This window comes from Alexandromys fortis, unplaced genomic scaffold (assembly GCF_014885135.2).
Source record: "Alexandromys fortis isolate MF-2015 unplaced genomic scaffold, M_Fortis_MF-2015_v1.1 scaffold_3, whole genome shotgun sequence".
In the NCBI taxonomy this organism is placed as follows: Eukaryota; Metazoa; Chordata; class Mammalia; order Rodentia; family Cricetidae; genus Alexandromys; species Alexandromys fortis.
Genome location: NW_026067909.1, coordinates 3,007,317 through 3,032,371, shown reverse-complemented (window position 1 = coordinate 3,032,371; position 25,055 = coordinate 3,007,317). Strand labels below are relative to the sequence as shown.

Genomic DNA, 25,055 nt, shown 5'->3' with positions numbered 1-25,055 from the left:
CTGGCTATTACAAATAATGCTGCTATGAACATAGTTGAACAAATGCCCCTGTCATATGATCGGGCATCTCTTGGGTATATTCCCAAGAGTGGCATTGCTGGGTCCAGGGGTAGGTTGATCCCGAATTTCCTAAGAAACCACCACACTGCTTTCCAAAGTGGTTGCACAAGTTTGCATTCCCACCAGCAATGGATGAGGGTACCCCTTTCTCCACAACCTCTCCAGCAAAGGATATCATTTAGGCCCATCTTTTTAAATTTAAATAACATTATTTTTTTTCATTTATTTTACACACTGACCTCAGATTCCCCTCCCTCCTCTCCTTCTGTTCCCTCCCCCCTTTCCATCCACCCCTCCTCCTCCATCTCCATTCAGAAAGGGGCAGACCTTCCACAACCTTGAAACAAAGCCTAGCAAGTCAAGTTGAGGCAGGACCTAGCCCCTCCCTTACTTCATGGCTGGGTGAGGGAATCCAGCATAGGGAACAGGTCCACACTATAGGCCCACCTTAGGGAGGCATTTTTCCAATGGAGAATCCTTTTCTCAAATGACCCCAGCTTGTATCATCAACATGTTATGTGCAGAGTCCCAGGTCCTGCTGGAGGAGAATGCTCAGTGATTTAAATAAATGAATATTAAACATGCGATAAAAGAAATGCAAATCCTGCCCTTGTTCTCGTACATCATGGGAAAGGCAAAGCCCAGCCTTCCATGGACCTAGGCCCGCTCCTTGTGAATGCCTCCTTGAGATGACAGCCGGCCAGCTGTGACTCTGTTCACGCGCCCTACATGGCCTCCATCAGAATCACTGTGGTGTATGGACTACTGTGGATTCCGCCATCAGAACCCAGGCCTGGGGAACCTGTGTTCACAGTGTTCTAGGTGGTCCTCAGATAAGCTGTGGTTTGAGATCTGCTGCCTCGAATGCTGAGCACTCTCGTGAGGCCTTCTGGCTTCCAAGGCTACAGTTTATTTCCATTATCTCAGGGTCTCTGCGGTTCTGTACACAAGTTCATTTTAGACACATAAAAAATGGGGCACGGCTCTGTAGTGTGCTGGGCTGTGGTCAGCCTTCCGCAGTACTCGACACACGTCCGCGAAAACAGCAAGAGCAGAGGGGTTCTCCTTCTTGCTCTTAATCTGGTTAGACCCGGTGCCAAAAAGCACAGTGCCTTATTCTGCACATGGCAGTGATTTCCATAGGCCATGGGGAACTGCTAATTAGGAAGCGTGGAGTTCCTTGATGATTTAAAATGCGGATGAAACTCCTCAAAGAGTAGCCTTGAGCTATGGCTACACTCTGCCTGCTGGAATACATCCATCTTGGTGCACCCCATCCTGGGGAGGAAAGCCAACTGGTTGGCTAGTCTGGGAAACTGAATTTGAACATCTGATTTCCCTTGTCTTGTTCTCTGAGCTTGTTCTCTGAGGCCAAGCAAGCAGAGAGGAACTGAATTAGCCTTAGTGGGCCAAGATGGAAGACCGTTGAGAGAAGAAACTAGGGAGGCGGCACCTTGTTCCATTTGCTGAGACCATCACCAGAGTGCTGAGCCACGGACTAACACTTCCCCAGCTCCGACTCTCAGCCACCTCGATCGTTTTGCCTCCCTTCCCTATTAAGGCTGTGAGATTTTGTTTGGGGGTTCTAGGGTCAGGCAGAAGCAACTCTCACAGTCAGAGGGTCTCCACTGATAGTGCACAAACTAAGAGCAACTGAGTGAGTCCTCCCTTCCCCTAATTGGGCTAATGTATCTAGAACAGTACTTCCCCACAAACATACCTAGGTTTCCATCTCTTCAGAACGCTCAGATTTGGTATCAAGGGAGTCCTGAAGGCTTTACTGAGAAATCTAAGTGCTCCTTCCCCAGAATCCCCATGACCCAGGAGAGTTTACCAACTGTATTCCTATGAATTCCTGGAAAAATTAAAAATTTCTCTACCTATTTTCTAGGAGATGTTGGCATCACAAAACACAAAAATGATATCGCCTATCATTTCCCAGCTGATTGATGAGAGGAAATCAATGGAAAACGGAGTCCTGCTGCCTCTGCCACAAGCAATCGCTCAACCTCAACTGTGTCCCCCAAAGCCAGCTTCGGCCAGGCACAGCAGAGTGAACATGTACAGGTCATTTGCTCCAGACAGTCTAGGAATTCTGACTCCATCAGATGAGCAAGAACTAGAGACAGAACCACTGTCCACAGGGGACGACCTGGGCAGAGGCTCCCACAGAGGGTTCTCATCTATCACCATCACTGCGCGACGTGTGGGCCCTCCGGCCAACTCCTTGGTGTGGGACACTGTTCAGGACTCACTATGTCCCAATTGCAGGGCCAAGGATGCTTTGCTCCAAGACCCCCCAGCTCTGGCCAGTGGTACCCATCTATGTCAGCACAGTGGATCCTTCACCTGTACAGAGTTCCCCAGCAGGGGCTCCATAGAGGGGATGAAGGTACCCCAGGCTCATACGAGGCTGTGTGCGAGGCAGGAGTACTGGATCTCCCAAATGGGTGACAAAGAGGACAGTTTTTCTTCAGACAGTTCACCATCAAGAAAAGTGCCACTGGTGTTCAGTTCATGTGTCCACCTCCGGGTGTCTCGGCAGTGTCCCAATGCCATTAACTATTTGGACAAATCGCTTTCTGTCCCCCTTGAGCAACCTCAGATTGCTAGCCCCAAAGTCCACAGGTCTGTCCTGTCGCTCAGCCTCCGCTGTAGTTCCCACAGGTTAACAGCAGATGGCGTAGACAGCACAGCTAACGGCGAACCAATCAGCAGAGCCCTGCCGCAGGAGCTCCTGGAGGGAAAGCAGGACCTCCTAGGTCCACCATTGGGCCAGCCGCAGGAAGGTCACTGGAAGGAGAGCCCAGCATTGGTGCCAGTACATTTGGGGAGTGGCACGTGCCCTCGGACTAGCTCCCCTCCCCTGGAAAAAGTCAAATTTGCAGATGGGAGAAGGAACCAGGTCCCAGTAAGAAAGGAGAAAGAGGAGCTTGCAACGTGTACCACTAACAGCCATGCCGACCAACTCTCCATCCATATTCCCGGCTGGAGTTACCGGGCAGGTGAGTTGATGTCCCCTTGCTGGAGGGGGCCCAATGCCAGTGTTGGGCTAAGAGAGTGCTGTTGATCTCCTTCTGTTCACCCATCCCACCAGAGTGTTCACAGTTAGCATTTGGTTGTCTCTGCCTCAAGTCAACAACTCACAAGTTGGTCTGATTAGGAACCTGTTCTCACACAGAGATAGTGAGAGACCTTCACTCAAGTTCCCTGTCCCAGCAAGATAGTGTCAGGCCACACAGGCAACTGGCAACCCATAGCAAACAGTGGCTCCCATAGCAGCTGGAATAGAGCGTGCTCACGTCACATTCCAGAGCAGGGTGAGTCAAATAAAATGTCACCGCACCCAGATAGTTTTTAAAACTCTTCAGGAGTCCAACACCTGAATGTTGGGGGATTGTCTAGAATTTTAAGGTTTTTCACTTTTCAATCACGCCACTGATAAATGTGTTAGCTTCAACATTTCAAAACTGCGCCTGGGCTCTATAATGGAAAGAAGTGTTTGTGTGTTTGTGTGTGCATTTGTGTGTGTGCACGCGCGCGCACATATGTAATAATTACAGCATGTTTTCTAATGGGAAAGTTGGAATGTTCCTTCCCAAACAGCAGCAAAAGGAATCATGTGTCCTGAGCTGTGTCTGGAGGATCCTGGCTGGGATTTGTTTCTATTTCTGCGATTTCAGGGCCAGACAGACTCTCCCAGGTGGGCTTCCCTGAGACCCCTTGGCTTTCAGGAGAGGAAGTGAGTCTGTCAGAGGGAGGCAAGCAGCACAGATTTCTCTGTCTCTGAGTAAACTTCTATTTCCAGTCCTGTACTTTCTGTGAGAGTGACTGCTTTATGAGTCATAGACTTTCCACTTGGGGAAAATATTTCAAAGAAATAATAGTGAAACTGAAAACGCAGCATATGCATAATAATTTTATAGTATGAATTTTTGTCCATTAAGGGTTTATTAATTAATAAAAAATGACCGTGAAACACTTAAAACTATAATGCGTGTGGAAATGTTAAATGATGCAATTAATTTTAACAAGGGTAGATATATTGGCTGCTGAGAGTTCTGTAAAGTAAGTTCGATATAGCTTTTGAATTGATTAAATGATTGAGATGCCAGAATCAACAGGCTCGTTGCATGCAGGAAGACGCAAACAGCCAGTCCGCATTACAGAGATAAACTCCGCGTTAGTATTTAAGGCAACCACTCAAGCTGGGCACTTCATCTTCCTTATTGATGACGATTCCAGAAATAGAGAAACTGCACTCTGTGCTGAGCACGACTTGACGCTTTGTCTCACGGTATAGAATAATCACTTAGATTTTTAGAAAATTTCACCAAAGGCTCTTTAAAAAATAACTGGAGCCAGATCACAAAACACCCATCTCAGAGCAGAGTGGCTTCCCTCTGGCTTCGTAAAGAGGCTGGCTGTTCCTGTAAAGGGTTTGCTTAGGTGGGTGAGGGGAGGTTAGTTCTGCCTCCTGTGGGGCTGACATCCATCAGAATAGTAATGTATTGTAGAGACTTACTCACGTTTAGAACCTGACTCTAAATTACGGGGCCTCATCCTATCATTTGAAGAAAGCTACAGAGACTCAGGGAGCCCTGAGCACATTCTCTTATTTTCTAGCTCAATGAATATGGACAGCAACACCACCGCTCTGAGCTTGTATCGTTCACTCAGTAGTTAGTGTTGGTGAATCTTCAAGCTTAATGCTCTTTCCCATTCTCTATCAGCCCCAGCTGGACCTTTCGAAGGGAAGAAGTACCGTGTGAGTGTCAGCAATTTCTGCCTGAATATCCAACAACCACAGAAAACATCAAGGATTGAGGAGATGTGCAAAGAAATAATTCCTAACCCTCAGGCCCAAAGGAAAGCAGAGACCCAAGTGTCTTTTAGAAAGTGGTGCTCCATGAAAAGAGAGGCTAGTTTGGTGTTTGGGCCACCTGTCTGTTGAGGATGTGTACACACACACGCATTTACCTACCTGGTTTGCATACGCTCTCACTCATCTCTTTCTACACTAATTTTCAGTGAGCAACTTTCTTGTTGAATAATGAGAAAGCCTGCTGCAGAATTCCTGTCTGCCATTTATGAGCATGAGTGGCAACCCACTAGTTCTAATGATCCCATTTTGCCCTGGTACAGGGCACACCATCATCCCAGGGTGCACTTGCAAGCTCAGCTGCGACCCTCGCAGAGCCTTTTAGCCTAATGCAAGCACTCTCAGACCGTGGCGATGCTCATTAAGACTCAGAGGACCTGTGCATCTTCCTGTCTGTAACTGGAACTGCATCTGAGGCATTCTTGATGGCTTCCTGTGGCTACACACACTATTAACGGGCATCATCCTTCATAGTGTCCGAAGCCAACTCCTTTCATCCAAACCCCTTTCAAGCAGGAGCCCCTCTGAGCTTGCTTTGCTGATATCCAGCTGCCTTTGTAGATGCTGTGTGGGAGAGTCCATAGACAAAGTCAAGACAGTTTTGGCTGTAGTCATTAGGTCACTGGATAGAAAGTTCTACAGATGTTATTCTTGGGTAAGCCTTGAAGAGATGCATACACTCCGGAAGACTCCTGAAATGAGGAGAGATGGGTTACATGCAGCCACGTCATGTAAAACAGAAGATAGTCTTGTCTGCCTGGGACAAAACATCTCCGCAGACACACGGGCGCCTGCTTCTCCTCAGGAGTGAGGTTAAGAATCGGTTTTCTTTTTGCATAGAATGTTGGTCCTTGGTGCTTTGTCTTCACTGTTAGTGAGCATCCTGCTGGCACCATCAAGGTAAAAAAACCATACAAATCTCTGCCCCTGTAGCGAGGAAAACTTTCACCACGGTTACCACCCTTGTACTCATTATCAGCGTCATGAATAATCATGGTGTGTGCTATAAAAATCCACAGTACCAGACCTTGGTTTATAGCCACTGTTTTAAATCATCTAGTTCTGTAGGGAATGTATCAGTGAAGCTTCTTTTATAGACAAGACAAATAAGGCTTGAAAATTAAACGACTTTACCCAAGTCCGTGTATCCGTTCAGTGCCAAAGCTGTGTCCATGGTTCCAATTATGTCCTTGCCAGCAACAATCCTCAGCACAGTGGTCAGGCATTGGTGGGGCTCAGTAGTGGGCCCGTCTCTACTGTCACCGTAGAAGGTGGTATTTGAAGACTACTTAAGAACGTATCTTGGGGTGGTGGCCAGTGGACTACAAATGGGTTCCTGTGTTATTGATTTGTCTAAAGCTCATCAGCTCAGAGCTCTCTCTCTATCTGAAATCTGGATCTTGGTGCCACTCTGTGGGATTTCATATTGATCCGAACGGTTCTGACATCACCGTGCATATGATTGCTCCACTATTGATTATGATACACTAAGTATTGCCTAGTTTGTCTTGTCCTGTGGTTCAGCTCTGGAGCTCCCTTCGTCCCTGAGACATCTGAGTAGACAGAGAGCAAGATACAATGTTAGATGATATTGAAGAAAAGACTAAGGAATGTTCTACCCACACCTGCTTGCCTGACTTCCTGCTTTGTGGCGGGCCTTCTGGACCAGTAGACCCTTGGCGACTGCACATGCTCTAAAAAAGTGGTTCTCAACCTGTGGGTCACAACCCCTTGGGGTTACATATTGGACATTTATATTAAAATTCATAACAGTAGCAAAACTACAGTTATAAAGTAGCAGTGGAATACTTTTATGGTTGGGGTCATTGTAACATGAAGAACTGAATTAAAGGGTCACGGCATTAGGAAGGTTAAGAACCACTGCTCTAAAGGCACTAGTCTGCGTAGCTGGAAGGAAGATGCTCCTGCCAGGCCACCACATGGATATCAAGTCTGCTTGTATTCTGAGGTGTGAGGGGTCTCTAGTGAGCTAGCTTCATTTCACTTATGCATCAGGCTTACCTGAGAAGAAGATGGCCTCCTGGATCCAGGGGGACTTATTTCTAGAGGGCTCAGAAGTCTTGGGAAGGAACTCTATTTTGAAAATGTATTTCCTCCCTCTGATGATCTAGACTTACATGAAGCAATCTGTAGTCCTTTTTTTCTCTCCTCCCCCTCCTCTTCTTTCCCCTTCATTCTCCCTCCCTTCTTTTTTCTCCTTTCTCTCCCCGTCTCTTTCCCTCTCCTCTTTTTACCTCCTTTCCCTCTCTTTCCTTTTCCTCTCTTCTCTGGTGTGGGATTCCACTCTGTATGCTGTGAATACCATTGGTTAATAAAGAAACTGTCTTGGGCCTGCGCAGAGCAGAATAGAGGTAGGTGGGGAAAACTAAACTGAATGCTGAGAGAAAGAAGGCAGAGTAAGGAGCCACCACCATGGACAGACACGCAGAACCTTGTTGGTAAGCCATAGCCATGTGGTGATACACAGGTGCATAGAAATGGGTTAATTCAAGATGTAAAAATTATGTATAAATATGTAAAAGCTAATAGGCCAAGCAGTGATTTTATTAATATAGTTTCTGAGTGATTATTTCGGGAGTCTGGGCTGCCAGGAAATGAATGAGCGGACTCCCACTACACTTCTCCTCCTCTCCTCACTATTCCTCTCGCCCTTGTCCTCCTCTTATAAAGGAAAGTGTATGCATCTTCACAGACCCTCTGATTTGTGTGACATTTACTCAGCTTTGCTGTTCTGGTGGGAGGGCACTGTGATGCATTGACTGATTTGGCTGTTGCCAATAAAACTTTGTTTACAAAGGCAAATGGTATGCCAGACATAGTCTGCCTGTAATTTACTGATTTCTGATCTAGAACTTTTTGCCAGTATTGTATCCTGTGTTTTTAGAACTCAGACTCTGACAGGAAGATCAGTGGAAAGTCTATATCCTAGGGAGTGCTTGTGAGAATGACCTGAATTGAAGGAAGAAGGAGAAGGCATGACTCTCTGGACAGACAAACAAGGCCATAGCAACCTCAGGGGTGGGAATGGTCCTTCAGTGTTGCTCTAAGCTGGATCAAGAGGGCTGGGACTTTGGATCCCAAGGAATAGATGTGACCTTGACTGAGGAGCTTCACTTACTGGCTAGTTCTCTAAGGTGGACTGATGAGGGGTGTCTACCCAGAGTGTACTGTGCAGTGCATGTCAGAGCTGGCCTCTCTGCCATTTTCCACTGAAAGAAGTCAGGAGTCTTCCTAGGTGCCATCCAGCACAAGACTGTAGCGGGGTACAGACTGTCATCCTCTCACCGTAGAAAGATAGCAGTGAAATATTCCCTCCAGTTGACCTCTGTTCATGCACTCGGCTGTGAGAATGGACCCACAGTTTGTTTGTTTTTTTAAATTTTGTAAACATTTTAAGCTAAAATATAATCACTTCACATTTCTCTTTCCTTTTCCTCTAGCTCCTCCAAAGTCCTCTTCCTCCAGCTACTTCCATTCTCAAACTGACAACCTCTTCTTCCCTGAGTATTCTTGTTAGACACACACACAACAATCCCACAAAAACACAGCAATATCACTAGACATGCTAACTAGGAAGGGGTAAAGTCTCAAGTCTCATAGGGTAATGCCTATGAGTTACAGACAAATGCTGACTGTGATAGAGGAAGAGCTAGCCTCTGCAAGGGAAGCAGAGCTATCCCTTTTGGTTGTCCAGCATAAAATGGTCAGCCTTGAAACTATATATATATATATATATATATATATACAAAAAATGGACTCAGCAGAGGCATGTTTTGTAGGTGAGCCAGCAGGGCTTGCCAATGGGCCAGATGGATTGTCAGCTGTAGGGATTGGGCTATCCAGCATCATGTACATCCCTCTGGATGTCCCGAGGCTGCTCCTGTCTGCAGCACTTCCCAGTGAGATTGCCACTAACGCTGCAGCCACAACCTGTCCATCTGATAAGGTGTGTGCATGGTCATGACCAAGTAAACAGTCTTAGGTTTGTGTTTTCTTACCTTTTCTGAAGGAAGAACCGGGGGATATGAGTTTTTGTTTGTTTTGTTAGCCACAGCATGAGACAGGGGCTGTTTGAGTGTGTATGTGAACGCACATAGAAACTGGAACCTCCTCTCACTCAACAGTCTGAAGAGAGCAGGTGTCAGCAGTGACTCGGCCTGATCCCACAACCATTGATGTTTGTTTGTACAATGTCCCCCGGCTCCTTCTATACATAGTGACAGAGCTGGGAGTTGGAAAAGAAACTGTGCAACCCACAAAGCCCAAATATCTGTCACCTGGGTCTTTTGATAAAATAAGCCTCTCCCATTCAAACAATCTTCTTAGAAACTTAGATCATTTGCCTACAAGGACCTCCTCATTTCAATGGGAGAGGTCAACCAGATGGTCGCTTGAATTCTTCTGTCCTAGTGTATTAATTCATTGCAGAGGGAACAAGGCTGGGTTTTCTATCATAGTAGCAGACAGAGAAACGGTATTTCTAGGATAATTCTCAGAAGCTGCTTGGAGTGATGCCAAGCAAAGGGAGACATGCTTTTGTCTCTGACCTCCACCCACCATTGACTCTAGAGCTACCTCATAGCTTCTGGCCAAAGCCTGTCTAATTCTCTCTTGCTCTTTTCCTGTTTCCTAAACTGTTCATCATGGCAGCCATCCCAGATGCCCCATTTATTGACAGCCACAAAGTCTGCCACCGTGTGCCAGTCACCATTGTCACTAAGGATTGGGGCATCTGCTCAGCTCTAGCACCTTCTGGTGCCTCCGTACCAGAGTTCTGCACACCTGCACACCCATTCTCACTCCCTGACTTACTGTGTCAGCACTGACTCTAGGCACCGGGCTGCCCCCTGATTCTATGGTGCTGAAACAAAACTCAGGTGTGTAGGTGAGTGTTTTAATGTGACCCCTTTACTCACTGGAGGTCCTCTTCCTTCTAGGCTGCACACTGAAAAGACAGGAACGGTGTGAGCCATTGTTCCCACCCTACAGACCAGCATGGGGCTCAGAGTAGATAGTCAGGGTCTGGGTGCTAGGTGGAGATCAAGCTATTCTGATGAGCCAACAGAGCAGCTCATGTGACATCAGGGCCACTTAAATGCCCTGTGTCGCTTCCCTTGTACCACCTCTCCTCACACCTGAACCTAACCACTGGGGAAGGAAGGGAGCCATGTAAGATTCACCACCAACAGGTAGGTGGTGAAAACTCCAGAATCCCCAGTTGGTTTGCAAACCGGGAAGTGAGGATCTCCAAACTGTTTCCCTTGAGAAGTCAGCCAGAACAGTCAAATATTACCATGGAGCAAGTCTGTCATCTTTCAGATGGTTAAATGAATGTGGAGAAAGAGGAAACGCTGAGATGCGTCCACAAAGATGTGGAAGGTTTTAAGTCGTGTTTGTTTCATTACTGATAGGTCTATATGAGATGGGGTCGTCTCTTCCAGGATGAGAAATACACTGCTCAGATTACTCCATCATCCCCAATGAGCCAAATTTGCCCATTTTCATCACCCCACTCTAGAAGACAAGACCCATTTCTCCCCCTCCCACACACACACCCGTGTGCTTTGTTTTCTGAGTAACACCTTCCATTGTGTGAATGGGCTGTGTCTCTACAATGTCAGGAAGAAAGTCGTTACTAAGGCTCCATTTGCCATTCAAGTTTGCCAGGGATTCATGTAGAGAAACGGATTCAAGAACTGAAGACTGACCATATAAGGGTCTGGATTTTTTGATTAGGAAACAGGAGAAGCAGCTGTCTAGACAGGGATGAGTCACAACCGTGGTGAGGGCCACCAGCAGAGGTACCATGGGCTCTGGAGGCAGGACCCACACTGCATTTTAATCCACTCAGTTCCTTATCCACCACCTTCTCTGGGTGATTTACGTGTATCAAGCTACCCACATGAGTGAATTCACAGTGGAACTCCACACTGTCGTAGTTACCATTCGTCTTCAGTGTGATCTGAGTTGTTTGCCGGAAATGAACTTGAACACAGTCCTGGGAGGACAAAGTGGAATAGCGATGGGTTACTTAAGGAAGAGGTACAGACAACCTGGAAACTGAAAAATCAAAAAGGTGAGAAATAGATGATACATTTTTGTCCTCTGTCTTGGTGAAGCTGTTCTTTTGCCCCAATAACCTTAGAGCAAATCTGAGACCTTTGGATGAGATTTGATCTTCTCTGGTGTTGATAGCCAACTTTGGAAAGTAAGAGACAGGTGAAGCTGATGGAACAGGCTCAAATTCTTTTTAAACTCTGCTTTCAGAAGAGTTTGCTGTTCAATGTGGAAATGCTTTTCATATTGCTATCAGTACTCCATTTATTGGCCATTAGAACATAGCAAAGTGGAAGCATCCATGTTGGTAAAGGCCCTAGTCCACAAGTCGGGGCACTTCAGTGCACAGTTTGTGGCTGTCTTTGGAGAGTATAGAAAATTGGTCTTACCCAGGAAGGACATCACATATACAACGTTGATTGTTTTTTTTTTTTTTTTTTTCTGTTTTTCGAGACAGGGTTTACAACGTTGATTGTTATAGGAGGCTGCTTATTTGTTCCTAGCTGCCCAGCCCTGAAATAACCACACAGAAACTGTATTGTTTAAATCACGGCTTGGCCTATTAGCTTTAGCTTATCAGCTAACTTTTACATCTTAATCTAACCCATTTCTATTAATCTGTGTATTGCCACGAGGCTGTGACTTACTGGGTAAAGTTCTGGCATCTGTCTCTAGCAGGGCTACATGGCTTCTCTCTGACTCTGCCTCCTTTCTCCCAGCATTCAGTTTCGTTTTCCCTGTCTACTATAGGGCAGTTTCTGTTCTGCCCTGCTCTGCTATAAGCTCAAAGTAGTTTCTTTATTAGCCAATGGTATTCACAGCATACAGAGGGGAATTTCACATCAACTGATCCCGTGTAAGACCCTTTGCCTCCAAACCAGTGTTGTCTTGTTTGAGCCATTTGGGGAGCTGAGTTTATCTCTTCTATGTGCCTTGATTCTTAGGGCTATTACAGACTCTTCAAGGTTGAGTTGTCCTGAAGGGCAGACATGTGTAGTAGTGGTGTTCTTTCTGAAATTGACACAACCCTTGTCACTACAATTGGGACTAGACTTTGCCCCCTGAAGTATCTACCTGCTCTTACCCACTCTGATTGTTGTGACACATGATCTGTGGGAATATCCCTGGTCATAACCACTGGAGGAACTTATATATTATCTTCTAAGAGGTTGTCCATCGAATCAGAAGTTGAACACAAAAGCTACCAAAATTAGTTTTCCTGTAACCATTTTCTCTATGCATTGTAATATTTGCATGTTTGGACTACATCCTTGGATCTCCTGTCAACTTGGATTCAACATTTGGTTGGTTGGTTGACGGGTTGATTGTGGTTTTCTTGAGACAGAATATCATTGTGTAGCCCTGGCTATCCTGGAACAAACTAGCTGTGACCCTTCGGCCTCTGCCTCTCCAAGTTCTAGGATCACTGATGTGTGCCACCAAAACCCAGCTTCCCTGTGTTCCTGTGGGTTCTCAGAAGCCTTCATTAAGTGTGTGGTTATCATTTATTATATGACATTATTCATATGGGCACCACAGGACAAAAACACTCAACATTCTCTCTTTCTCAGAGCTGTGCATTTTCTGAACAACTTGGGTTTTCTCAGACAGAGCCTTAGACAGTGCGACAACAAAGGTTTCCAAAATTTTAAAGTTGCTAAAAAAAAAAAAAATCCAGCGCCAACTTTGAGATTCAGCTCTTGCAAAATGTAAAAACTCATGATGATGGCTTTTGTACAAAACATGCTTCCTTGGCTCTACCCTATCTTTTGTGAGTATGAACACATGGGTTGAATAGATAGAGATTGTATCATTTTATGTAATATATATTTACTCCTTACTCCAAGGATCAAACTGGCAGTTAAGTAAAGTGGAGTGGTGTTTTCATTGACTCTGGAATGTTGTGGAGTTGAGGAAGATAGAGGCCTATGTATTTTTGCCTGGACAGACTATGCTTGGATGTTTTCATTCAAATGGCCCATGAAAATGTGAGCATGTGATTTTCTCTGGCCCTAGCAGATCAGCATGAATGCTCTTAGGCTTATAGGAGCAAGAGAAACACTTGGAATTGTAGAGCAGCAGACCCCACCCATGGAATTTGGAGGGATGGTCCACCAAACACGTGAAATGTCACAGGGTGGTGCATTTGGAGGTCACTGAATGTGACCTATTCTTCTGTGTCCAAGCCCACTTGGAGCATCATTTAAACGTGCTTAGGTTGTGGCTCTATTGTTGGTTATGGTTTCTTCCAGGTTTAGCATTCTGTGAGAATGATGCTTAGAAAAATGCTTAGATATATTAGCTCCTCTGCCTTTTCTATTTTACTGTTTCATTTTTTATTGAAAAAAGGAAAATGTGCATTGTAAAAAATAAAGTTGAAGTAAAAATAGAAACATGAAAGTTAACTTTGACTCTGCTACTCAGTAAGTCTTCCCACTGGTTGTGTGAATTCTCTTGTTAATGCACCAAGCTTTTCTCTTTTCTAAATATAATGCTTTCTTTCCTTTCCTTTTTTTAAAAACAAAAATGTAATTATATACATGAATTTTCCACTTATGTTGTACGTGATTCCCTGTTAAATACCTAATTACTGCAAGGCCTTCTATTGTATAATTTACTTAACATTGAAAGCCAAAAATGTACTATTGAACAGATTATTTTTATTAAATAAATTTAGAACAATGTGTTGATGAATGTCCTTAGAAAGAAATATGGACGCTTCGTGTGGCTTTCTTAGGAAGATTTCTAGGAGTTTGGTGAGAAGAGAGACATCATCATGAGGTTCATGAGCGCGGATTCCCAAAGGACAGCACTGCTGTCTCCACATGAACTCTGGCTTCACTAAGCATCCTCGAGTATCACACATTGCTCTTACAGAACTCTCCACACATTTTAATGAGTGAAAATGATATTCATGATGAATGTTTGTAGCTGTTAAGGTGTCTAATTTTTAAATAATTTCAGATGAGCAAAGAGTCCCAAGATAGCAAGAAAGGTTTCCAAGTAGCCTTGACAAGCTTCTAACTCCTTCTGGGCCCATCTTCATCCCTCACCCACAATACACTTGGCTAGCGGCATCTCAACCTAGATATCGGGGCATTTTATGGCTGTCATGTAGCAGTGTTAGGCGCTTTCCTGGTCTCCATTCATAGTTGCTAGCGGTGTTTCTCCCTGACCTGCTAAGGTGTGCTGGGCGGGGGGAGGGGGGCAGATGTCTACAGACATTCCCCGGGGAGTAAAACTGCCTCCTGTGGAGAATCCCCCATCTAAAATAAGACCTCAAGACTGGTTCCACCAATAGGATTAGCGAAGTGCCAAGTGATGCTAGGATTCCTGGAGTCCTCACTAACATCCCTTTTCTGTTTCAGGATTTCTCCCAGGATGTCATCTTGCCTTTAGTCATCATGTCTGCTTCTGGTAATTTTCCACACTCAGATTCTTTGTTGCTTTAACCACCTACCTTTGTCTTTTCCCCAGCAGGCTTAGAGAGGTTTCCCTGGCCCCGATTCTTCTCTGTATTTAAATCTATGCTCCTTCCACTTGGATTTCCTGTGTGGTGTAAGACAGGAACCTATTTTTCCTAGAGGCTGTATGCCACTTACCCTGTGGGGACCATTGATAAGAAATCCGTTATTTCAGAACTGGCTGGCAGTACCACCCCAGTGTGGAATTCTTGTTTATGCAAGGATTTCCCTGGCTTTACACAGCTGTTTCCTTGTAGGAATTTCATGCAACGTGAATAATGTGTGAGTCACAAAGCTCCCCTCCATGTATGGAAAAGATGGGGTAATCCTTTAGCTATTCTTAGCGTGCCCCAGTGGCATGGACAGATCTAGCCATTGTGGGAGTCAGCTAAAGTGTTATCAGACTTTGTCAAACATTTATTTTATACTTTAAGGAAGCTTGCCCAAACTAATTCTGTATTTGTATACACTGTCCTGAGACATTATTTACTTGCAGATATTTTATGTATATGTCTATATAGGTAGACTGATAAAGAAAACAGATAAAAGATTCTAAGATAATCAGTATGTTTAAAGGCATATGAGATGAATAAATAAAAATATGAGTAAGCAACAAGAGAATATAAAAATATCCAGACTGATTTCAGAAGCTAAAAAAAATCTTTCTAGAAATGAAAAACACATTAATTGAAACATTTTTTTAAAGTCATGGAACTTTGGATACAGTTAAAAGCAATGACACAAAGATATTAAATATTTCTGTCCCCTCCAAAACATGCAATCTTTGATAGTCAGTGTTCTACCACCCCTCAGTCCTGTGAGTTAATATTCTTATCCATATTAACAAAACCAAATCTTTGGTCTTCCATTATATAGGGTCTGGTTTCCAGCATTTTTTCTTAATGTCCCTCATCAGTGCTTTATAATTTTTCTATGTAGATGAAATAGATCCTTACTTTATTCATATTCTGAATACTAATTAACTATATTAATTTTTAAACAATTTCTCAATACATACATAACTGATTTCTATAGGGGGATCTTTAATGCTAAGTTTCTCTTCAAGGCTCTTACAGTGGTGTAATATAGACGTCTTAGAATTTTCCACATTCTATTAAATCTACTTGTTCTTTGACAGTTTCATACATGAGGGCCTAGCTCTAAACAAGATACTTATTTGTTCTACTCTGCTAAAACTCAGGCAATGCTGCAAAACGGGGCGTGAAAAGAATGTAAGAGATGGGGAAAAGGCTACAAAATGCCATCTTCTATGCATGCCTTTGTTTTTCTGGCCTTATTGCACTAGGCACCATTGCCAGTAGCATGTAAAGGAAGATACTGAGAGTCAGCATCTTTGTCTAATTCCTTGTTAGGTGTAAGGACTTTTAAAATGTAGACCCCCCATCTATCTAAAAGACCATTTATATTTCCCCCTTTGCTGTGAGAAATTTTACTAGTTTTTAAGTAAATAGTTCCATGGCATTATGCAAATTAATGATGTTTGGCTACTGTTGCTACAACCCACCTCAAGAATTTTGCCCACATTATAAATAAAGACTCTTGTCTCCATTAAAACTGACACTCCATCCCCTGGTAACTGGAATCTATCTTCCGTCTCTGAATTAACTACTCTGGGGATTTCCAGTGAGTGGAATCATGTATTAGCTATCCTTTGCAAATGGTTCATTTTACCTCTGCCCAATACCTTTGAGTTTTATCCATAGTGTAACATCTACCAGTCTCTTTCTTTGTTGAGGCAGAATAACATCCTCTTACATGAATATGCTCTATTGTGTCCATTCATATTATGATGGATGCTTGGATTATGTTTACCATTAGTTGATTTGGATTAATGCTCTCATGAGCGTAAGTGTACAAGTATTACTTGGAGGCCCTGCTTTCCCTGCATGGAGGTATGTACCAAGAAGTGAGATTGCTGAATTATTTGTCAATTCTGTTTGTAAGTTTTAAAGAACTGTCATACTGTTTCCGTGGCAACTGCACTGCTTGACATTACTGCTGGCAACGTACAAAGGTCCTTATTTCTGTACACCATCACCCACTTGTTCTGTGTTTACTCTAAATATCCATTCTAATTAGCATGAAGTGCTATCTCATTGTGGTTTTGATTTCCAGTTCTCGAATGGTTCTCTAGTGGTTGGATATTTTGTGTGTGCATGCCTGTTGACCATTTGTAGACCTTTGGAGAAAAGCCTATTCAAGTCCCTTGTCCAGTTTTAGTCAGTCTATTTTTTCCATCCCTGTTACTAATTTGATGAGAACTCTTGTTTTGCCTAGACATTTGATTATTGACAAGTTCTGTTATGCCCTTATTTGCATAACAATAGGACTTTATTTTATGAACCTAGGGAACTGCATTGATTTTCATGCTAATTTGGGATTGCTCTTTGGTCATGATATATTAGATCATAAAAAATAATATTGCTAAATTCCATTTGCTAATATTTGGGGATATATTTTGTGAGACACTAGTGTGTTTGCTTATGAGGTACTTCTGGCTTAGGTGTCGTGGAAACACCAGCTTTTAGAAAAGGAATTGGATGCTATCCTCTCCTCTGGCCTCTGAGTGTTGAATTGGACTCACCAGAGCAGCTCTCTTGGCCTGAACTTCAGTTAGAGGGAAGGTTTTCATTACAAATTCAGGGTTGTTGTTGTTTTTTTTTTCCACTTGCATTGTATCTTAGGTTTCTATTGATGTGATAAAACACCATGACCCAAAGCAACTTGGAGAGGAAAAGGTTTATTTCATCTTACAGCTTAAGCCCATCATCCAAGGAAGTCAGGGCAAAAACTCAAGGCAGGGACTGGAGCAGAATCCATGGAGGAACACTGTTTATTGGCTTGCTCCTCATGGCTTGCTCAGCCTGTCTTCTTATAGCATCCAAGACCATCAGCCCAGGGATGGAACCAAGACCATCAGCCCAGGGATGGAACCAAGACCATCAGCCCAGGGATGGAACCAAGACCATCAGCCCAGGGATGGAACTAAGACCATCAGCCCAGGGATGGAACCAAGACCATCAGCCCAGGGATGGAACCACCACAGTGAGCTGGGCCTCCCATATCAATCATCAAGAAAGTGCACTATAGTCTTGCCTTGCAAATCAGGTGGGGGCATTTACTAAACAGAGCTCTTCTCTTCACAAATGATTGTAGCCTCTGTTGGACTGACAGAAAACCTAGCCAGTATGCATCGTCATTAGCGAGGGGTTCCATGTCTTAAGCCTGTTTTTGGAATTTGTGTCTCAAGAGAATCTGCCATTTTAGCCAAGTCATTTGTGTAAGTCACATAAAGCTGACAGTAGTATTTTCCAGTGTGCTTGATCTCATATAATAGTGGTTTACCCTTCCTTTCTGTCAGTCTCCCGAGACATTTTTCACTCTATTGTTTTTATTTCCCCCAGATCCATGTTTTTATTCTATTGATATTTTCTATTTGCCAGTTTTCTACTTGGTTGAGCGTCTCTAACCCAAAATCTAAAATGTGCCACAGCCTAAATATATTGAAGCATTGATACCACATGAGGAAAATCCTTCACTGTGGAATCTTTGTGTGGACAAAAAAATATTTAAAATGGTGTTTAAGATTCCTTTGGGTTATGTATATAACATATATGTGAAACATACTTGAATCTCCTGTTTAGACTTGGGTCTTATCTCCTCCAAATGTCTGGATATGCATTTATAAATATTCCAGAATTCCAACTTCCCAAAATGATTTATCTCTATGGTGTTAGATGTTCAGAGTATTTCTGCATAAGCTTTCTTGAATGTCACTTTATGTTAATTGTGTCTTTATGATGAGATGTAGAGAGAGCAAGGTTGTGTCCAGTACTTTTTTCTCAAGGCGGTATAAGCCGTTCTTAGATATTTCAACAGGAAGACGAGGAGACTCCGTTTTCTTATTGATTTGTGCCCATTTCTATGTCACATTATTTAAGTTTCCTAGGTTTTTTACCTCTGTCTTTTTTTATTTAATCTCTTTCATGGTCATACACTAAATGATTTTGTTTTTCGTCCTGCTTTTTATCTCTGCTTGTTGAAGATTTTTCTCTTTATCTTTTACCATCTTAGTGACCACAAGGAAATGCTATATGAATGTAACAAAGTCAAAGATTAATGAGTATTTTCACTCATCTTTCCAACGATAGGGCAATGTGGATAGTCTTCTTCCATCCAGAAGATGCAGCACAGCTCTTGCCTGTTAGGTCTACCTACTTATGTTTGGATGCTAACAGACTGACCACTCCTTTGATGCAGTGTCTGCCTGTGCCCTGCTTACCAGAATCTCTGCTTCTTTTCCATTGTGTGTGTCAGATCCATTTTCACCTTCCTAAAGCATTCTCAGAGGAACCTTGATGCCAAACTCTTTCAGACTGGCATGAGACTGAGGGAAGAAAGGGTTCTAAGATGTGTATAATCCATAGTATTGAAAGACTTGATGAGAGCTACCACCCTCTGCCGACAGTGATTTCTTCTCAGTCCTTGGAGACTTTAGTCTTTGTGTTTTAGGCTTCACCTGTTGCCATGGAAAACATAGCTTTAATGTAAATATCATTGCTTTTGTGCTTTTCCTTTGGGCTACATTGAAGAAGTCTCTGTGCTATATTATACTTCATGGTGGATTTAAATGTCAGTGACTTATTTTTTTTTAAAAAAAATTATGTCATTTTTTACTTGAAAGTAGATTCATTAGAGAGGATTCCTGAACTGGCCTTTCCCTGTAATCAGATTGGTGACTACCTTAATTGTCATCATAGAACCTTCACCCAGTAACTGATGGAAGCAGATGCAGAGATCCACAGCTAAGCATTGTGCTGAGCTTCTGGAGTCCAGTTGAAGAAAGGACTGAGCAATAATATGAGAAAAGGGGTCAAGACCATGATGGGGAAACCCCACAGAAACAGTTGACTCTAGCTAATGGGAGCTCACTGACTCTGAATTGACAGTGGGGAACCTGCATAGGACCAAACTAGGCCCTCTGAATGTGGGTGACAGTTGTGTGGCTTAGGCAGTCTGTGGGGCCACATCCCTAGTGCATGTCCTGGCTCTTTGGAGCCCATTCCCTGTGGAGAGATAATTTGCTCAGTCTAGATACAGGTGGGGGGGCTTTGTGCCTTAAGTGATGTGACAGACTTTGTTGACTTTCCATCGGAGTCCTCACCCTCTCTAAGGAGTGGATGGGAGGTAAGGTGGAGAGAAAATAGGGGTAGCTGGAGGAGGGAAAAGAAGGGGGAACTGGGATTGGTCTGTAAAATAAAAAAGATTGTTTAAAAAAAAAAGAAAATAGATTCTTCTCTCATACAATACATCCCAACCACAATTTCCCCTCCTTCTACTCCTCCTAGCTCCCTCTACTTCTCCCTTTTCCCTCAGATCCACTCCACCTCCACTTCTTCTTTATAAAAAAAACAGGCCTCCAAGAGATGACAGCCAAACAGAACAAAACAAGATACAATAAAACAAGGCAAAAGTTTTCATATCCAGGCTGAACAGGCAACCCAATAGGAGGAAAAGGCGCAAGAGCTGGCAATGGAGTCAGAAACATATCCCTTCCCACTCTTAGGAGTCCTCCAAAAACACCAAGCTAACAGCCATGACATATACACAGAGGACCTGGTGCAGAGCCATGCAGGCCCTGTGCTTGTCATTTCTGTCTCTCTGAGCACATGTGAGCCCTGCTTCATCGATTTCAATGGACCATGTTGGGTATGCTTCAACCCCTCTGAGTCCTATGGTGTCTCCTCCACATTTTGGTTGATGCCTGATTCATTTTATGGACTGATGGTTGTTGTAATTGTTGTGAAAATTTCTCAGATGTTTGTTTCCTTCTTCATTTCCTCTGTTGCCTCCTTTCAGGTTCTAATTAGATGAGTTTTCTGTGGACTCCTTCTACGCTGTTTTCTCCTAACCTGTCTTTTGTATTGTCTACTTCTCGCTCTCTCTGTTCAATAAAATTACAATTTCATATTTTACTCAACTGTTTCACTCTTAGCCATTTCCAAAGTTGCCTGAGTTTTTAAATTCCACTTATATACTCTTCGTGTCTAGGACTTTAGGCTCTTTTGAAATCAGCCTGGCTGTTTTTTTAGACTCTTGTTTCTCACTCATAACTTTAAAGAGTTCTTTTATGTGCCTTTAAACATATTGTTTATTATTTTATCCTGTACGTTATTATTAATATCTGAGATATATGTGACTCTAAGTCAGCGGTTCATATTATACATCCTACATGCACACAAACACACGTACACACACACAAACATGCATGCACACAAACAACTTTATGATTATAACTTCATGTACATTGGAAATTCCTGGGATGAGGATAATTTCATGACCCCCATGTTCCCTTCATGGTGCTCATCTTCTGTGAACTCTTCAGCTTGTTTATTCCAAGCAGGCTCTGTGGTCTCTGCTGCTGCCAACTTTACTTAGTCACCTACGGTTCTTTGTGTATGGTTGAGGCCTTGTGGGCTTTCCCCCATCCGGTTTGCCATGCTTGCTGGTATACTCTTTGTTCAGCTCATGTTTGGGTGAATTCTACCTTTTAATATCACTGGACTAGGATTAGAGTTTCAACGTGTGGATTTGGGAGAACAGACTACTACCCAGGGCTGTCCTCTGTCTACACCTAGTATTGTTCTCTGCCTTTACCCAAGGCTCTCCTCTGTCTATACCCAGGACTATCCTCTGTCTATACCCAGGACTGTCCTTGGTCTACACCCAGGACTCTCCTCTGTCTATACCCAGGGCTTTTCTCTGCCTCAGAACTCTTTTGCTAAGGTTATTAGGGCTTTGATAATGCTGAAGTTTTTGCAAAGCCAGAAATCAGGGTAATATACTTTCTTCCATTGCTTTGGAAAGTTTTCCATTACCATGTAAAATAACTGATGTATTAGTTAGGTTTTTTTTTTACTCTGATAAAATACCATGGCCAAAGCAACTTATGCAATAAGAAGTCAATTTTGGTTTACAGTCCCAGAGGTATAGACTTTGTCATGGCTGGGGAAGTAGGGCAATAGGCAGCTGTGGCATCCCACAGGATCTGAGAGCTTATCATCCGCCACTGCAAGCAAGCAGCACAGAGTGAGCAGGAAGTGAGAAGTAGAATGAGAGGAAGTCCTCAAAGGCTACCCCCAATTTCTCACCTTCTCCAGTGAGGCTTCCATCCCTGAAGGCTTCACAACCTCCCAAAGAGCACCACCAAGTGGGGACCAAGGGTTAAACACATGAGCCTGTAGGGGGCATTTCTCATCCAGCTTCCACAGCTAATTTTCACCTGCTATGGCCATATAAATCCCCTATCTATATCCCTACTGTTGGCAATTGAGCTTGATTCCTGTTTTCTTAACATTTAAAATAATATTCACATTATATCTGTGGGTGAAACTTTAGCCACATGTCCAATCATGTTCTTAAGCCACATTCCTGGTTGTAGAATTTTAGGGTAAATTGTTGGAGCATTGCTAAGACTCTTGATTTATCAGTTGCTTTTGTTGAGTTTTAGAAACATACTTCAGAGTATGGTGACTGGACCAATTCAATCAAGGAGCAATCTCAACGTTAATGTGGTTCAGTTACAAACTCTCAGAGGGCAAGTTTGAACTTCCCAATGCTTGGTAAGGCACTCCAGTTATGTACTGACCTTGGACTTGGAATATATATATTTTGACTTTGAATATATGTATATTACAATGGATATATATATAAATGTATTTGTTTTGCTAATTTGATTGGAAAAATAGCCTCCTTTTTATAATTTCAATTCATAAATAAGTTTAGTTTTCTTTTTATTGACTATATAAATTTTCTACTTTGGAAATTGCCTGATGTCTCACATCCCTTGCATCTATGTGCTGGTACAATTCCCCCCACTTAGAATATGAGTCTTTAGAGTGTCAACTCTCTCATGCCCCCAGAGACCATATGGTTAGCCTTTATCAATTGAGAGCCCTTGTACAGTGACCCCTGAACAACCTTGAACTTGTATTGTATACTTTTCTTCATTTAGTCTAGTTCCTTTGACTTTAAGAGTCAGGGTGGTTTTGATCTTTCAAAATAATGGTGTTTTCAGAGGAAACTGACCCAAGCATGAGGGAACCTGGGACACAAAAATAACACATTTTACAGTTCTCTCAAACATAAACTACAAATGAGCTACTATACTCAGCGATGCTGTTGAAAATGGGCTGTCTTTCTTTGTTCCACCCTGTACACAGAGAGAGGAAAACATCACCAACTACCAGCAACAAGAGTCACAGACACCTCAGGGGGTAGAAGCTCTACACATAGTTGAGGAAAATGCAGCAAACAGAACAAGTCCTTGGGTCCTGTGGGGCTTGATGACTTTAAAACAGGAGCAAGTAGTTTAGGATGGAGCCAGGACAGGGGGTGGTCGGGGATGCATTATCCCAAGTGATGCCTTCAGGTCTCACTCTGAGGCCCCTGCAGGGCAGAGGAGAGGTTAAAGTACCTGTATCCACTTGGCACGAAGCCTGTGTTTTACAGGGTGAATGATAATGTCTGATCCCCTTGTATTCCTCCATTTTCAGTCTTCCTGTACCAAAACACATCCCCTAATGTCAATTCACAACCCCAAATCATGAATGCATTTTTCAACTGATGCTGGCCAGTGAGCTTTCTGTTTCTCTCCTGAGCATTGATTCCATGCCCACACAGGAGGCCTTGAATCCTGGATTAGCAGAGAAAGGATTGAGAAAGGATTTTTTTTTTAACATGATGTAATTGGATGTGAATCGTTAATTACATTATGAAATGGCAAAGCTCACAACCTGGAACCTCTGCAGCTGACTTGAGCCAGTCCTTCCACCAAAGCAATGAGGGCGCATGCGAGAGAACTCGCAGGGACTGGGATGACAAGTGCATACCGTAGCCCCTAGAACCACCTGCCTGGCAGGAAATGCCTTCAGTTTGTAGCTGCATGGGTCCCAGCTGTGTGCCTTGTTCAGCACCAGCTAAACATGCGCCTAACTGTGTGGCTTTTTTTAAAGGTTTGTTTAGCTTTGGGAGAGAGCTCAGCCAGTCACGTGCTTGCCTCACAGTCAGGAGAGACTACATTTGATCTCTAGTGCCCACATGAAAAATAAATCAAGCATGGCGGTGTGTGTTTGTCATCCCAAGCGCAGGGAGGTGAAGTCAGGCAGATTTTCCGGTTTGCCTGCTAGCCAGCCTGGCTGTATCTGCAAGCACTGGTCCCTGGTCCCAGTAAGGGACAGGGTCAAAAACAAAAACAAAACGAACAAAAAAAACCCCACCAAAATCCAAACACAAACAAGAAACCAAAGAGGGGACTGGAGAGATGACTCAGAAGTTAGAAGTACTTGCTGCTCTTGCTGAAGGCTAGAGTTCAGTTCTCAGCACCCACATTGCATAGTTCAAAACTTCCTGGAACTCCAGCTCTCTAGGAACTCGATAGCCTCTTTGGGTCTATGAAAGAATCTGAACACACCTGTGCACATTTAAAAAATAAGATGATCTCTGGTTGACCTCTGGCCTCTGCACACATTCACACATATGTACACGCACACTACAAGAAGAATGAATGAAGTTTTTTGTTGTTTTTGTTTTTTTGAGATGGGGTTTTACTGTGTAACAGCCCTGGCTGCCCTGGAACTAGCTCTTATAGACCAGGTTGGCCTCGAACTCACAGAGATCCATCTGCCTCCTGAGTGCTGGAATTAAAGACATGCGCCACCATAACCCAGCTATGAATGAAGCATTTATTTATAGTTATCATAGATTCATTCAGATATTATTCCCATTCTGATCTGTTGTGCTGCATGACATCTGCCAGCAGTGTTCTCTAGAAAGTCTTCCTGTAGAAATGTGTGACTTTCAGCCAGGCGGTGGTGGCGCTGTAGAACTCAACAAATGTCTATACGGTTTGCCGAAACCATTGGCACAGAAGCTGTGGGGGTTATGAATTGACATCAGGGGATGTGTTTCAGTATGGGAAGACTAAAAATGGAGGAATACAAGGGGATCAGACATTATCATTCACCCTGTAAAACACAGGCTTCGTGCCAAGTGGATACAGGTACTTTAACCTCTCCTCTGCCCTGCAGGGGCCTCAGAGTGAGACCTGAAGGCATCACTTGGGATAATGCATCCCCGACCACCCCTTCACATGCTGCATTTTGCACTTTCACTATCTAATATAATTTTCTGCACTTATCACCACAAACAAAAGTCTGTGACAGAGTTAAGTCTAGAAAAACATTTTTTCTTTTTTTCCTTTTTTCTATACTTTATAATTTTTATTGTTTTATTGAGCTGTATGTTTTCCCCACTCATCTTCCTCCCTCCCTTCTCCCCTTTCACCCTCCTACCTGCTCTCCCTGCTGCCGATTCTGGGGAGCTGTGGATTGTAGTCTGGTTATCCTTTGCTTTTTTTTTTTTATCTTCTATCCACTTATGAATGAGTGCATATGTTTGTCTTTCTAGGTCTGGGTTACCTCACTCAGGCTTTTTTTTTTTTTTTTTTTTTTTTTTTTTTTTTTTTTTTTTTTTTTTTTTTTNTTTGTAGT

The 25,055-nt window shown here is 43.3% G+C and overlaps 1 protein-coding gene across 1 annotated transcript in view; it reads left to right on the top strand.

Annotated features, from left to right (window-relative positions):
• Nucleotides 1–25,055, top strand: part of CUNH10orf90 (chromosome unknown C10orf90 homolog) — an 89,617-nt gene that overhangs the window by 15,883 nt on the left and 48,679 nt on the right. Inside the window, exon 3 of the mRNA XM_050137403.1 lies at nt 1,952–3,065. Within this exon, the coding sequence (XP_049993360.1) occupies nt 1,952–3,065 (1,114 nt within the window). The remainder of the gene's footprint in view (nt 1–1,951; nt 3,066–25,055) is intronic.